Consider the following 15,960-nt stretch of genomic DNA (forward strand, 5'->3'; position numbering starts at 1 on the left):
CAGGACTTCCAACGCCGGTACCGGCCCCCAAGCCGGTCATGATCAGATTCCCATAGAGCTCACACCGCTACTGGGTAGACTGGATGCATTGATCAGTACCCTGCCACCGGTAGCTCTGGTGCCTTCCAGACAGATTCCATTACCATCGGATGATGAGGAAACACAGATACTCATTCCACTGCTGGGATTTTACCACAGACTCGTCCATAGATTGTCACCGGTCCTGTCTATGCCACCTCCGATGCCTGGTCCTTCAGGATTAGCACCATTTCGCCCCGCTGGAGATCGGCCCTATGATTCATCCCAAGATACAGATGATCTACCATCAGAGCCCTCTCCCCCAGATGAAAGACTTAAGTTCTCCACCAGAAGATCTGTCTCTTATTAATTTCATCAAGGAAATGTCTGAAACTATTCCTTTTCAACTTCAGACAGAAGAGGACTCCAGGCACAAGATGCTCCTAAGGAAATCATGTCTCTACCTATTCATGAAATCCTGCTTGATCTCCTGAGGAGATTAGCAGCAATAAATAAGACAGCAGACAGAATACATTTGTGACCTCTCGTCTTCTAGCAAAGTCCCTTAATCACTTTGGAAGTACTCCTTATTTACAATGACTTCTCTTCTCTCTGTTACTCAAATGCCTCGAATTATGTAGATCAAAATTGGTTCAGTCCTTCACTTCCCAATTTAATTCTTAAATCTTCCCACTGAAGATGGTTAGAACATGTACAGTCCCAGTGTTTAATCATAACTTAGTCCCAGATTCAATATCTTCCTGAAATACTCTTTCAATACTTTAACTACTTATGCAGCACCTGGAGGGCACGTTTCTCTTTTTTTCTCAATTCAGTTACTTCCTTAGGAAGTGCCTGATAGGCACATCTCTCAATAGCAACACAGTTCTTATTACTTTTATGTCATATTTTTTCCCTCCTATCCATGCACTTTACTGGAGTCCTTGCTTTAGATAGAACTTATAACACGCTCTGTATCTTTCTGGATGAAAGACTTCCCTCTTCCAAAGGTTTGGTATACTGGCTCCCAGGTACCATGGGTTGTCAGCTCCAAGTGGGGGAAAAAAATATTAGTTGAACCCAAAAGGGGGAAAAATCAAGCTATAAGCAGGAAGGGTGGAATAAAAACTTCTGTGCTTCCAACATAAGAGCTCAAAACAGTTACTACAAAAACATACTTCCTGTGCAGAAGGTCACTGTGTGTGCTTGTTAAGAGACATATCACAAGCAGGTCTTACTTACCCCACAATTAGCTTTGCACACAGGGATGCCCTAATCCACTGCAACAAGGGGGATGGTCTCTCAAAGGAAATCTCAAACTGTCTTAAGAGTCCAATCTTCAAAGGTAGGTAGATGAGGCTCCTGTCGGCTGTGAGCAGGATGGGCTCTGCTCGTGGCCCCACATGGCTGCTCTTCACCGCTCCCTAGGTGATTTTGCCTAGTTCACCTAATAGGACGCAGCAAGCTCCTGAAGGCTCGAAAGTCTAACTATAAAATCCCTGAGGATAGCAGTGCTGTGGACAAATCCTCTGCATGTTCTCACATGGGGGAGCAAAACCCAAACCTCTCGCCTTTTTCCTCATTGAACCTCCCCAGCATAAATGGTGTACTCCTTTGGTAAGGGGCAACCAAAGGTCCTCTATACATGAAATTGCTAACAGGTTACAGATTACTAGTAGGAATTCTTGCTATTTTAAATGATCTGTTAGACTGGAAGGTGGCCAATGTGGTGCAGATTTAAAAAAAAAAAAAGGGCTCCAGGGGTGATCTGGAAAACAATAGACTAGTGAACCTGACACTGGTGCTTGGCAATATGGTAGAAGATGTTCTTTAAAAACAAAATCACTGCTCATACAAATAGACATTGCTTAATGGAGAAGTTAACAACATGATTTTAGCAAGGAGAAATCTTGTCTTACCAATCTCTTCTAGAATCTTTTGAAGATGTAAGTAAACCTGTAGATAAAGGTGAGCCGGTTGATTTATAGTGTATCTAGATTTTCAGAAGGCATTTAACAGTCTCCCATGAGAAACTCCTCAGGAAATTACAACGTCATGGGGCAGGAGGCAATGTTCTATTGTGGTTTGGTAACGGGTTAAAAGACAGGACACAGAGAGGGTAGCACTAAATGGTCAGCTTTCTAAATGGAGACGTTCCCTTAGTGGAATAGCACAGGGATCAGTAAGGGGACCTGTGCTGTTTAACATTCATAAATGAAATGGAAAGGGAACAATGAATGAGATGATCAGACTTGCAGATTACACACAATTTATTCAAAATTTATTAAAACTGCAGAAGGACCTGGTGAGACTAAGACTAGGCGACTGAATGGCAGATGAAATTTAATGTAGAAAAGTACAAAGTGATGCACATAGGGAAAGAATTTCCAATTGTAAGCATATGTTGAGTTGCTAACCAGAAAAAGGACCTTGAGTCCTTGTGGACGATGTCAAAATCCATTGCTCAGTGTGCAGCGATCAAAAAAGCAAATAGAATTTTGGAAATGATCCAAAAAGGAATGGAGAATGAAACAGAAAATATCATATTGCCTCTGTGTTGTGCCATGGTGCAAAGGCACCTTGAGTATCCTGTGCAATTTTCTTCTTCCCATGTCAAGAAAGACAGAGGGGAACTAGAAAAGGTGCAGAGGAGGGGACATGATAGAAGTTCTAAAAATGAGTGGGCTGGAAAGAGTAAATAAGACACCATGAAACTAACAACCAGCAGATTTAAAACACATTGTAGAAAGTACTGGGGCACTGTCAAGCTGTGGAATCAGTGCCAGAGGGGGCGACTAGCATAGTGGGGTTTAAGAGGTTTGGATAAGTTCCTGGAGGAAAATGCCATAACGCATTATTAGACTAAAAATAGCTACTGCCATCCTCAAGAGTGAATAACAGGAAATAGACCTACTTTATGGAATCTGTCAGGTGCCTGTGACCTGGATTGGTCACTGATAGACAGGATGCTGGGCTCAATGGTCTGATTCAGTATGGCAGTTATGTATATATATCATAACATAATACAACTCCAACTTATAGAAATTCCATATAATATCAGAAGCATGGTCTTCCTGAACTGGTGCCCTCTCTCTCCATGTTTAAATCCCATCTAAAGACCCAACTTTGTGAGGCTGCTTTTAAATCTTAGGCCTAATTGTCTACTTTTAGCCTTATTACCTAACTTTTTTTTTTTGTCTGTTCAGTGCTGTTTTATGTAGTAGTAGGAAGCCTCTTCTGTGAAAACCACAGTGGAATGGCTTGGAACTAAAGAATAAAAAACCTATGAGCCTCATTATCTGGCCTGAGTAAATAGGGAATTGATCAAGACTTGGCTAAATTTCAGATTTAATTTTGGATGAATTTCAAGCAATAAAGCAGTCCCTTGTCAGGATGAACATAAAGTTTTCATTGTAGGGGATAATAAGATCAGGTGTATATTCTGGTTGGCCCTTGTGAATAGCTCAAAGCAAGATATAAAACTTTGAATAGTGCAGTGTTTCCAGTAGAGGAGTCATGAGGTAACTTTTTTTTTTTAAATATATATTTTTTTTTTTTGGAAAAAAATTTTGGCTACTGTGTTCTCTTAATTGTAGATGTCAACTTTGAGGGACAGGCAAACTTGGGTAAAGGATGTTGTAGTAATCTGAGACCTGACTGTCTAGAAAAGACTGCTGGATGCACTGCAGAAATTTGGGGAGAGTCTTGTTCAGAATGTTGATCCCACAGTTGACGCCATTTCAGTGTCTGCCGTGCAGAAGAAAGTGGCTTCTTCCTTTTGATCAAAGTGCATCTACTTTCGGGGATTAACCTGTAGCTTGTGGCCCAACAGCCAGTGAGAGGTCAAGACATCAGTAGGGAGGATCATTCCTGAGCTTGCCAAGAGAACTTTTGGGGCAGATACGGTGGTTTTCTGCATGCTGCTGGACCAGGAACCTTTCCAGGTTTTTCACTTCTTTTTTTTTTTTCCCAACAAGCGAGGACTATCTTTGTAGATGACTCCTTAGCCAACCATTCCCTGAGGTGCCTTCCCTTTTTGATTTTTCTGAATTTTGAGCATGTTTTTTCTTCTAATTTGTCAATAGTATTTTGATGCTTGCTTTGCTCTTTATTTAATGACACAATACTAGTAATAGCCACTATTACTGACACTAGTAGCATGGGATCTATTTAATGTTTTTGGTTACTTGCCAGTTACTTGTAACCTGGATTGGCCACTGTTGGAAACAGGATGCTGGCCTTCATGGACCCTCGGTTTGACCTAATTTGACATGTTCTTAACCATGTTCTATCTATAGCCGGCTTGCAAAGTGATTTTCATTTTTGTCAGTTTTTCCTCACTATAGCCAAAAAGCAAGCCAGTAGCTTCAAGTGGTGCCGACAAAATATCACTGACTTTGTGGTTGCTGGGTCCCCTTCATCGGCCGAGCTGTGATGAGACTAGCATGCCTGCTAAGCACAAAGTTGTGCCATTGACTGACTGTGTATCTACCTCAGCTCTGAGAAGGTTTACAGTTAACCCTAGGCCATTGGCTGACCTCTTCTTTAACTTCAACTCCCTTGAGGAGTCTGTCTGAGACTTCCAGACTTGGTTATTGTGTAACACTGGGAAGGCTATTCTTCCCCCTCTCTTCTTAGCTGCCTCTGCAGTTGGAAGGTAATGGGGGATGTTTCCTTCTGTAAATCAGTGAAGACCATCCCATTTGATTTGACTTTAGAGGTTCCCCTCTGCTTGGCTTCCTGAAGTTCCGAGATGCGGCAAAGAAGTTGGTGGCTGTGCCCATCCTCCACTCATTTAGACTGTCCCTATGAGGACTTGGACACCCATGCTCTGTGCTTTCTGAGAACAAAAGTATGAAGTGTCCAGGTGGCATCAGGACTTGACAAGATCCTGCTCCCTCACCTAGAGCTTGGTGATCTTTCACAAAAAGGTCCAAGAAGTTGGACATAACTGGCCCTTCAGATCTTGAGCTCAACAGACTTTGGATCTCATAGGGAAACTTTTTTTTTTTCCCACTTTCCTCCTGCATAGCTGACTACCCATCTACGTAGACAATTGCTATCTGACCCTTTCAGAAGAAGTACAAAACTTCACACAGTTTTTCCCCTCAAGAGGTACAAGACATGTTCATGCCCTACTGGATAAGGAGGAGCAGTGGAGAGTAGGCTACAAACTAGGGAAGACAGAGTTCAAATCCCACTGCTGCTCCTTGTGACCTTGGGCAAGTCACTTCACCCTCCAATGCCTCAGGTAACAAAGTTAAATTGTGAGCCCTGAGGGGACAGGGAAATACCCACAGTACCTGAATGTAATCTGCTTTAAAATGGTGAAAAGGGGAATATAAATACATCTAGTCCACTTAGCTGGTGGTTCACTTGAGGCTGTAGTGAGTCTCTTTCCATAGCTGACATTCATGGCTGTGGACAGTCGGGTTCAGAGAAGATGTACAAGAGCTGCAGGCTGACATTCCATGCTCAGGAGAACTTCTTTGGGGCGAGAAAACAAAGGAGACTGGATCTTATTAGACACCAGGCCATGCTCCAGATCCTCTCCACTTTTCATCTTCCTTTTGACATTTCAAAGATTTTGAAGTGGGTTTCATGGAAAACAGTTTGTTTTTTTTTTGTTTTTTTTTCCTCAGTGTTTACAAGGACCTCCACACCCCCCCCCCCCCCCCCACCCCCCGGGCTCAGATCTAGAGGACTCGCCCATGAGCAAAGCCGCCCTAAATGCCATACTGCTACCCAGTTTAAAACCAGGGTCAGGATTTTGGCTAGTCCTCTGGACTCTGGCAGTTTCCTCTGCATTGCTCTTCAGAATCTACCCCTGAAAAGCAATGCAGAGGAAACAGCACCCTAACGTGTGCACCATTCCAAGATTTCTCAACAGCTTCAGCAAAGAACTAAAGAAAAGGTGAAGCCAGCAATAGCTCATTAGCAAACTTATATATTCTCAAAAGAGAATCCCTTATTGTGTAAAGAACCAGCATTAGTTTCAGGATGGCATCAGCCTTAGAAATCTGGGCTACAGTAGCTTTTTAACGATTGCTTTTCTAGCAGTAATGTACAACTACCCTCTTTTCTAACTGGGACATTTCAGATTGCATTTGGCAGCAATTAGTTTAGTGACCTGATAATGTAACAGTGCAATTTGAAAGTGACTGTCAGTCACATGTGCATGAGCTTCCTCTCATCACTCTGGTAACACTTTTACCTAGGGTGGCTACTGACGTAGCCCCTTGGTAGAAGCCGGGTTAAGGTCCGTCTTGCTCTGCCTCCCTTCTCTTAGAGCTTCATATTGAGGGTAGTGATGATAGCGTGGGGGGCACAGTAAGTATGCACGCCTGTTGTCTGCCGCTGCTTCTCCTCCCTCTCCTGTGCTTCCTGACCTACAAAGGACGTGTGCAACATGGAAGACAAATAGAGGAGACAGGGAGCATACACCACTCTATCTCCACCTTGATGGCCTGCCACGACTCTTCCCTTAATACTGAGCCCTAAAAAAAGTGATAGGAGGGGGCAATGGAGAGGAACGTGGGCCGCAGGCAGGGGGGGAGAGGTGGAGAGAAACCTGGGAGTAGGAGGATCAGGGAGATGTGCTGTACTATCTACACTCCCCCCCCCCTTTTATTTTCTCTTAGATTTGCTCATGTCATGCATGAAATTCAGATAAATTGTGCAAGTAGTACATAGAACAATTTCTTAAAGCAGAATTGTACCTTTGTAAGACCAGACCATCTCGTCACCCTACTCAGCCCTTGCAACAGGAAAACCATGACTCTAGTATTCAGGGTTTTTTGGTTTCTTTCTACCATAGTTGCTGTGCAGACTCTGTTCTCGCTTCCTGTTTGTTCAGGAGTAAGAAATACTACATGTTAGTCCTCTGTAAACTATTAGTGTCTATTTTTAATATCCGTAAAGCACATGTCATGTGTTTTTTTTTTTTCCTTGCATGTCCCCAGTTGATTGAGGAGCTGCGCAGCGAAGTGGCCAGCCTTCAGAAGAGCAGACCCAGTAGCAGATCTGTGCTAGGTGGCTTTGAGCAAGGTACTGCTTGCCACTGGGCACACTGGGAGGAGCAGGAGGTGGAGAGATTAGTAGGGGTAAGATCCTCTAGCTCGTTTTTCCTGTCTCCACAAGACTTGTTGGCAAACCTGCTTGAGGTTGGCCTGCATTCAGAATGATTAAGCTCTTAGCAGGCCTTGAATACTATAGAGAGCTCATGTTCAATATTGTTCCAAGTCTAGAACTTTCATAGAAGCAAAACAAAGTTTGTACCTTTTTTGAGGTCTATACTGAATTTATCTGAGGCAGACCTAAAAAGTTCTAAATTTAGAAACTTTTTTTTTTTCATTTTCAGCCTATTAAAGGAAAACTAATATTTTTAAACTAGTGAATAGTGCTTGGACTGCCTGTGTGTGTGCCTCTGTATGTGGGGGGGGGAGGGGTGTTTGTGTCAGTCCTTTGCAGACAAAGCATATTGTCTTTGCATGTTGCACCTTCCACTATTCTGGACACTGCTGTCTTCTCCCCTGCCGCCCCCCCCCCCCCGGGGATAAGTTAATTCCCCAACCCACCTCCTCCCTCATGGGCACTGACAGCAGGAGCTGCAAGTCCCATCTCAGTTTAGGGCCTGAAGAATGGGTGCTGCCAAGCATCCCTCCTCCTCCTACCAGCTGTGCAGCCTGCAGGACCCTGCTGACGCCTGTAGTGTGTGCTCCTTGATAGTCTGCTTGGCACCCTGCCTCTGCAGCAAAGAACCAGAGTGGTGGCAGGAACACAAGCAGTCCTGCTGCTCTCCCTGCTTGGAGCACCAGCGCAAAGTACTGCTTTCTGCAGCTTCGGAGCCCAGGGATCCTCAGCCCCCTGTCCTTCTCCTAGCAGCATCAAGGAGGGGAGCATGGGCTGCCTTGCCTGTGGGTGGGAGGTGGCTGCTTGGAGCCTCCATCCCCTGGTACTGCTGCTTTCAGCACTGGGCCCTCCTCACTACCACTATGGAGCAGGAGGTGGGTAGGCAAAGTGTGTCTCACCATCTGCATTATGGTTCGCTGGTCACTGCTGGAATGATGTTATAAAAGATAATTGTGAGGGGGTGGTATTCACGTGTGTGTGTGTTTTGACTAGCGCCAGCATTTTGTAACAGAACATGCATTTGACGCGACAGGAGAATCGCAGCCTGCGTTACCAGAATGAGGAGCTGCAGGAGAAGCTGTTATCCTTCAGCGTGTTGGGGGATACAGTGACACACACCCCTAGGTCCCTCGCTGAGGAGCTGGACATCGCTTCAAAGGAACAGGTAACAAAATGAAGTGGACTCCTCCTCCTCCTGAGGTTTCTGCAAGGCCCTTCCCTGTGCTTGTTCCAGACTTATCCAACTGGAGCGCATCAGGGAATGATGAGGGGCCATGTTGGAAAGAGGGTGACGCTCCTGCATTACCTCCATAAAGCAGTGAGGCTCACTTTTAGAAAAATATTCTCTTCAAATCTTTTAACGCGTGTGGATCAAACAAGATATTACCACTTTATTTCTGGCTCAGCTGAGAGGCAAAATAGTTGCTGGGAACGAAGGACTTGATTTACTAAGCTTCTCCCCCACCCCCATAGACACAGGCTCGTTGAGGGGGGACCTTAGTATATCAGGTCCTGGTGTCTGTTTAAGAGTGTGCACTGCTGCGTCAGAGTAAAGTGGGTGCCATTGGGCTGTGCCTCTGTGAAGCCTGCATGAGGAACAGTGTAGAAGGTACAAATGCATCGTGTGCAGCCGCCATATTCCCAGTGGCACCCCTAGATGCCGCTGGTGTTGTGCTGCTTTACCTCCACCCCCTTCCCCATGACTCTGTGGACATTGGGGAAGGGGGGGGGGGTTTCTTGTTGCACTGAGGCAGCCTGTGCTCGCTGACTTCCGGGCACAGTGCAAATGGGGCCCTGATTGCATGTGGTGGGGATGGAACTGGCAGTCTGCAGATTTTGGCGGCTCTCATCGCTCCTTATGTTTTCTACACCACACCTTCCAGCATGTCTACCTTGTTGAAGATTTTGCTATTTATAAACGAGAAAGGCACACACTTTTCCATGATGACCCTTTCTTTCAAAAATATTAACCAGAACTAGACTGAGAACCGATCCTTGCAGCACCCCGCCCCTTTCCTAGGCATGAACTCATTTAACACTACTCTTTGCCTGCCACCCAATCAGTCACTTTAGAGTCCATGCCAAGGGTGCTTAGTTTAGATATCACTTATGTGAAACTGTGTCAAATGGCTCATTGAAATGTAAGTACAATACACACTTGCCCTGATCTAACTTTTAGTCATCTAATCAAAGAAATTGATCAGATTTTGTCTGGTAAAACCAGGCTGCCTTGGATGCCATAATCCACTGGATTCCAGGAACTGCACTATTCCCTGTTCTAATTGTAATGCCACTAATCTATCCACCATTAAAAGTCAGACCAACCAGCCTGTAGTTCCTAGTTGCCACCTTCAGGGCTGGTGGAAGTACTAGGCAGACTAAGGTGGCTACCCGGACTGCCATATAGTGCTTCCACCAGCCTTGATTATCCTACTGCTTCTGCTCCTATGGGCTGCACCAGCCAGGCCTCTGCTGCTCAGACTCCAAAGATAAAGGCCTAGTCAAGGCAGCCCAAAGGAGCAGAAACAGCAGCATCAGTGGAGCATGCATCCAAAGAAGCAGCAATGGCTGAATATGTGGGGCTGGGGGAAAAGCATAAGCAGCAGGAGCATCGGCTGGGCCCCACAGGGTTTGGAAGGAGGAGGCAGTAAGGTAGACCAGTGTCCGCCAGGCCGACATGGCCCACAGAAAAAGCAGCAGCATTGGTTGGGTGCACATGGCCCGAAGAAAATACTCCAGGTGGCATTCTGAGGCTGTGTGGCCCACCTTTGCTGGGCCACACAGCCTCAGAATGTCCTTTTTCGTTTAAATCTTATTGTACATAATTTTTAATTGTATGTTTGAGGCCTTGAGGGAGCAGAGTGCAAGGCTTGCCTATAAGGAGGCCAAACCTGTGCGTGCCAACTTCCACTTTTGTAAAGGGGAACCATATCTGCCAGTCTCCAGTCCTCTGGAGCTACTCCTGTCTCTAAGGAACCATTTGATAAAGTCTGTCACGGACCCACCAGAACTTGTCAAAGCGATGGCGCCAGAAGGAAACAATCTACTTTGAGTTTTGCTAGCTCCTTGTGAACACAGACCTCTGCAAATTGTTTGAGGTCCACATCTCTTCCTGTGCTATTTGTGGAAGTTTTTCTGTGGTCCTACTTCAAGCCCTTCTTTAGTGAACATTGAACAGAACCCTATCACAGAAAGGAGAGACAGGATCGAAGCAGTCCAGAGAAAAGGTGACCAAAATGTTGTGGAGTTTGCACCAAAAAGAGTTGAGATGAGACTGAAGGCCCTAAATTATTTTATACCCTGGAGGAGAGAAGAGAGGGGGGGGATATGATACAGACATTTACATCCCTGAAAGGTATTAATGCACAGGAATCAAACCTTTTTTTCCAATGGGAAGTAAGCTGTAAGCAAGGGGTCATGTCAGGAAGTATTTCTTCACGGAAAGTGTGGTGGATGCATGGCATGCCCTCCCAGAAGAGGTACTGAGGACAGGGATCATAAAGGAATTTAAAAAGGACATGGAAAAAAGACAGATTCCTAATAGCTAAATGATAGAGAAGCTGTAAAGGAAAGCCAGTATTGACTGAACTGCACAGAGCAACAATTTCCCTAAGAAGAAAATAAGAGATTTGCTGGGTAGGCTGGATGGACTTGAGTTTTTTTGTGTTTTTTTTTTTTGCTGCCATTTACTGTTAAAACAATTCCAATTTTTCCTCATTAGCTTCTACATGTTCCTCTGTTATTGCCCAGCCTTATAATCCCACTTTTGCACCACTTTTTATCAGTCTTCTCCCTCTTACTACATTAGCCATTTTTTCTTCCATTTCGCCTTTGCTTTCTTGACTGCTTTTCCAACTGTTGTCAGTCTTCCTCTTTCTGCAGTTTCTTGTGTCTGATTTATATTCAGCCTTTCATGCACGTCAAAGCAGATTACATTCATTTATTTCCCTATCCCCAGTTGTCTGTCTAAGGTCCAGGTTCACTAAAGTTTTTTTATTTTCCCCCCATTTTATATCTATGGAGAAACATCTTACTGAATCAGGCCCTAGGTTTGTACCTGAGGCAATGGAAGGTGAAGTGACTTGCCCAAGGTCACAAGGAGTGGCAGTGGGATTTGAATCCTGGCTGACCTGGTTGATAGCCTGCTCAGCTAACCACTAGCCTACTTCTCCAATGGTTCTCATACCCTAAAAAAATATTTATATATGATCAGTTTTGTTAGTCACCAATTTTTTTTTTTGTAACTTTTATTACCCTTTTTTTCAGCACTTCAAAGCAGATTATATTCAAGAACTATAGGTTTTCCTTATCCCTGGAGGGCTCACAATCTAAGTTTGTACCTGAGGAGGAAATGGAACAACTTGCCCAAGGTCACAAAGAACAGTTGGATTTGAGCTCTGACTTCCTGGTTTGTAGCCTACTGCTCTAATCCACTAGGCTATCCTTCCATACCACCAATATCTTGACTATACTTGGTAATCTGTGTTTTTGTTCTCAACATTGTTACATTTGGGGGTGAGGGCCCATCCAGTCTGCTCATCTGTCCAATTTAGTGTCACTTAGAGATCCCTTGTGTTTATCCCATTCTTTCTTGAATTAAGACTGTTTGTTTGTCTCCACCACTTCCACTGGGTGGCTGTTCCAAGTATCCACCAGCCTCTATGTAACAAAATATTTCATAAGATTACTCCCGAGTCTACCCCCTTTCAGCCTCATCTCATGACCCTTGTTTTAGAGCCTGCTTTCCATGGAAACCTTTCATGGAAACCTTTGAGAGATTTGAATGTCTCTATCATATCTCGCCTTTCCTCTCGGATATATATATTTAGATCTTTAAGTCTGTCCCCATATGCTTTAGAACAAAGAGCACTGACCACTTTAGTAGCCATCCTCTGGACAGACTCCATCCTGCTTATATCCTTTTGAAGATAGTCTCCAAAATTGCACACAGTTTTCCAAGTGAGGTCTCACCAGGGACCTATACAGCTGTAATATCGCTACCATTTCTCTCCCTAAGCAGCCAAGCATTCTGGTTTTTACCATTGCTTTAACACCTGTTTTGCCACTTTGAGGTCATCAGATACAATTACCCTAGATCCTTTGTGCTTAGAATTTCACCTCCAATACTAGACCTTTCCCTTGGGTTTTTGCATCCTAAATGCATTGCACTTTTTAGCATTAAATCTTAGCTGCCAGACCATACACCATTCCTCAAGATTCACTAGATTTCTGCTCATATTTTCCACTCTTTCCTGACTGTCTACCCTGTTACAGATTTTTGGTATCTGCAAAAAGGGAAACCTTTCCAGACAACCCTTCCATTATGTTGCTCACAAAAATATTGGGGAAAAAAAGTGCAAGGACCAATCTCTGAAGCACACAGCTAGTAACGACCTTCTCAGAGAACTCAGTTTACCACAACCCTTTGCCTCCCGCATAGCCAGTTTCTAACTCAAGTCATTCTAGGATCCATACAAAGGGCAGACAATTTGTCTTTGGTGTGCAACCATGTGAAAGGCCTTGTTGAAATCCAAGTACACTATGTCTAGCACGCTCCCTTTATTCAACTCTCTGGTTACCCAATCAAAGAAATTGATTAGATTCATCTGACAAGATTCACCTCTGGTAAAACCATGATGCCTCAAATTTTGCAAACAATTGGATTCCAAAAATTGCACGATCCTCTGCTTTAGCAGTGATTTCATTAGTTTTCTCACCACAAAGGTCAAACTAACTGGTCTGTAGTTCCCAGCCTCCTCCTTGCTTCCACTTTTATGAATAGCAACCACCTCCGCCCTTTTTTTTCCAATCCTCCTGAACTACTCCAGACTCTAAAGAAGCATTAAAGGTCAGCCAGCAGAGTGCCAGGATATCCCTAAGTTCCCTTAGTACCCTCGGATGTATCCCATCCAGCCCCATCGCCTTATGTACTTTAACTTTAGTTAGCGCCTCATGAACACACTGTTCTGAAAATTGATTGAGGTTTATCTCACTTCAGTCTTATTTGTGTGTTTGTTTTATATGGCCCTACTCCACAAACACTAAACAGAAATATTTAAGTGATTTTTTTTGCTTTTTTTCTCAGCCTCTACATATTCCTCCCCTTCACCTTTTGAGCCTCACAATGCCACTTTTGCACTTCCTTCTATCTCTTAACATATCTAAAGTCTTGTCCCTACACTTTACTGTATTTGCTATTTTTTTTCTTCTTTGAATTTTTGCTACTTTCCCAGCTTCTCAATTTCTTTCAGTTGTCGCCTGCCTTCCACTTTCTGTGATCTCTTGTGGTTTAGGAACGCTAACCTTTTCTCCCTTACCTGTTCAGCTACTTTGTTAGAAAACCATAACTGTCTTTCCTCATCTTTATTTCCATTCTAATAAAAAGATTAGTTGTCCTTATCTACTTTCCCATCCAGCTAATGACTCCTTGAGATACTCCCCAATTTGCGAATGCCAGTTTTTCCTGAAGTCTAGGACCCTTGCCTTAGAGTGAAGCTTCATCTCTTCAGGCCTAATACTAAACCCCACCATCCCGTGGTTGCTGGTCCCCAGGTGATCATCCATTACATCAGAAATACTGTCTCTCTTGGTAAGCACCAGGTCCAGTATCTCCCCCTCCCCATGTGGGCTCCATTACCAGTTGACAGAACAGTTCTCCTTGTAGACAATCCAGGATCTCCCTGCTTCTGGAAGATACTGCAGCTGGAATGTCCCAATCAACATCTGGATGATTAAAATCTCCTAGCAGCAGCACCTCCCTTTTCACAGCAATCCTGTGAATATCCTCCATTAAATCTCTATCTTCTCAGTCTGTGATGGAGATCTGTGTATACCACCAATATATACAATGTTCCACTCCCTCTTTCCAGATTAACCCACAATACCACCTCCTTACCACATAAGCAATATATATTGCTTTGCTCTTAACCTAAATTTCCTTGAACAGCCATGAAAGTGCTGTAGAGATGTTTTTTTCCTATTAAACAGAATTCAGCATTTTTAGAAACTTCCTCTTAACAAGCTTGCCAAATGCTCCCTAATAGTCTCCTTAATTTCTTTATTTGAAGACCTGTCCAGATCCAATTGATATGTGAGCTGTCTGCATACCCACATTTACAAGATTCCATAGTTGGTAATGGTTGGTTGGAGGCCACAGTGGATGAATGAACAGCCTTTGCAGAAATTTAAACTGAAGCTTCCCAAGCATGGCACATTCCACTAATCCATAGTGTGGTGCAGAACTATTTTTGAAAATCTATGCTCTTTCTACTCTCTGCCTGTCATTTCTGAATCATCCTTTAGAAAGGCTCAGCTATATCTTCTCTTAAAAGCTGCAAACAATTTGTATGAGCAAGCTGCATTTCTTCTAAACATGCTTGTCTTATTTTCATATTTATTTTTTCTGTGTATTTCTCTTCCCCCCCCCCCCCCCCCCCCCCCCAACTAGCTGTTGCTGACAGTGAAAGAACAGGAGGAGGTGAACAGACATCTGCGGCAGTACCTGGACCATGTGATCCTTCAAGTCCTGGAGAGGGACCCTACGGTGCTGGAGATCAAATCCCCTACTGTGTCTGCACAGAGCTGAGCACCCACCATGGGCCACAGAAGTGCTGGGGGACAGTGGCGGGCTGCAGATTTAACTTGCTGAGCTAATTTTATTTCTGCACTGGGGTGGAAGGTGGAACAATTCTACATGGAAGAGGGCTGAAGAGATGGAAATGCACTTTCACTCATAGCGATGGATTAAGGCAGAGTCTATAGCAGCCCTTACCCATCCAGGACCTATCTGCACACACAATAATGATATTAGTACAGGGGTGGATAAAACCAAAGAAAGCTCATCTCAAATGTTCACGTGATAGCACCATGTTCATTTAATGAATATCGCACCCATTTTTAAAAAGATTTAAAATGTCACTTTTTTTAAAGTTTTGGTTCTGAAGTTCTTTATTTACTGAGGAAGAAGCCAGGTTGGCAGAGAGCTGTGGCTGTCATATCAGTATTGGGGTTTAACATTTTGTCGTTCCAGGCATCCAGTGCCAATTGGATCCTGGAGTGAGAGATGCCCCAGACGGTACTCCTGCACCTTGGTGTCCACAATGCGTGGCCAGAACCTCTTTATCACACAGAATGAAGTGCTGGAAGGAAGAAGCGCGTGTGAGGGTTGCTAAGAGGATGGGACCGTGGCATGTTTTATGGAAAAGGGGAACTTTGTCGGGGTTTTTTTGATTTTTAAATCCTCACTAGGGGAAATGCCCCCTGATCTTTTTTTAATCGCTTGAGACTGTACATTTATATTTCTTTATCACTTCTACCCACACAGCCTGAAGTGATTCACAATATTGAACATCATGATAAATACAATATTGTATATAAATAAGCATAGATGAGTTTGATGTAGTTAATAAGCAACATCCAGGATTACAGGTGTTAAACATGTGTGTCCCCCCCCCCAATCCTGACTAAAGGCTGGATGAAAAAAAACAAAAAACCCCCACAACTTGTATTCTATTTTGAGTAGGTAGGGATATGATGGATGGAAAGAAATATCTGAAAAGTTGTATTTAGAATGTAATTAAAAGCCATCAGCACAATGGTGTTTGTATGCTACTATGTGACTCTTCTATTATCCTTCCTTCTATTTTACTTCTAGGACAGGGATTCTCAACCCAGTTCTTAGGACACAACTAACCAGTCAAGTTTCTTGTGGATGTGCAGAGAGCAAGTCCTGGAACAAGGACCTGCACTCCAGGTGATCTGGAGGACAAGTTTCCCAACGCTACTGCCCAGGAGGGAAAGGTTAGGTCTACC

The 15,960-nt window shown here is 43.9% G+C and overlaps 1 protein-coding gene across 2 annotated transcripts in view; it reads left to right on the top strand.

The window, feature by feature from the left end:
- Positions 1–15,743, top strand: part of LOC115084953 (rab11 family-interacting protein 4-like) — a 58,250-nt gene extending 42,507 nt beyond the window's left edge. Inside the window, exons 9-11 of one of the 2 annotated variants that reach the window (XM_029590414.1) lie at positions 6,981–7,121; positions 8,162–8,314; positions 14,597–15,743. In XM_029590414.1, the coding sequence (XP_029446274.1) occupies positions 6,981–7,121; positions 8,162–8,314; positions 14,597–14,734 (432 nt within the window). In that variant the 3' untranslated portion in view covers positions 14,735–15,743. The remainder of the gene's footprint in view (positions 1–6,980; positions 7,122–8,161; positions 8,315–14,596) is intronic. The other variant, XM_029590415.1, reaches the window with a different exon arrangement.
- The last annotated feature ends 217 nt before the right edge of the window (positions 15,744–15,960 follow it).

The sequence above is a fragment of the Rhinatrema bivittatum genome, chromosome 2 (genome assembly GCF_901001135.1).
Source record: "Rhinatrema bivittatum chromosome 2, aRhiBiv1.1, whole genome shotgun sequence".
Lineage (NCBI taxonomy): Eukaryota > Metazoa > Chordata > Amphibia > Gymnophiona > Rhinatrematidae > Rhinatrema > Rhinatrema bivittatum.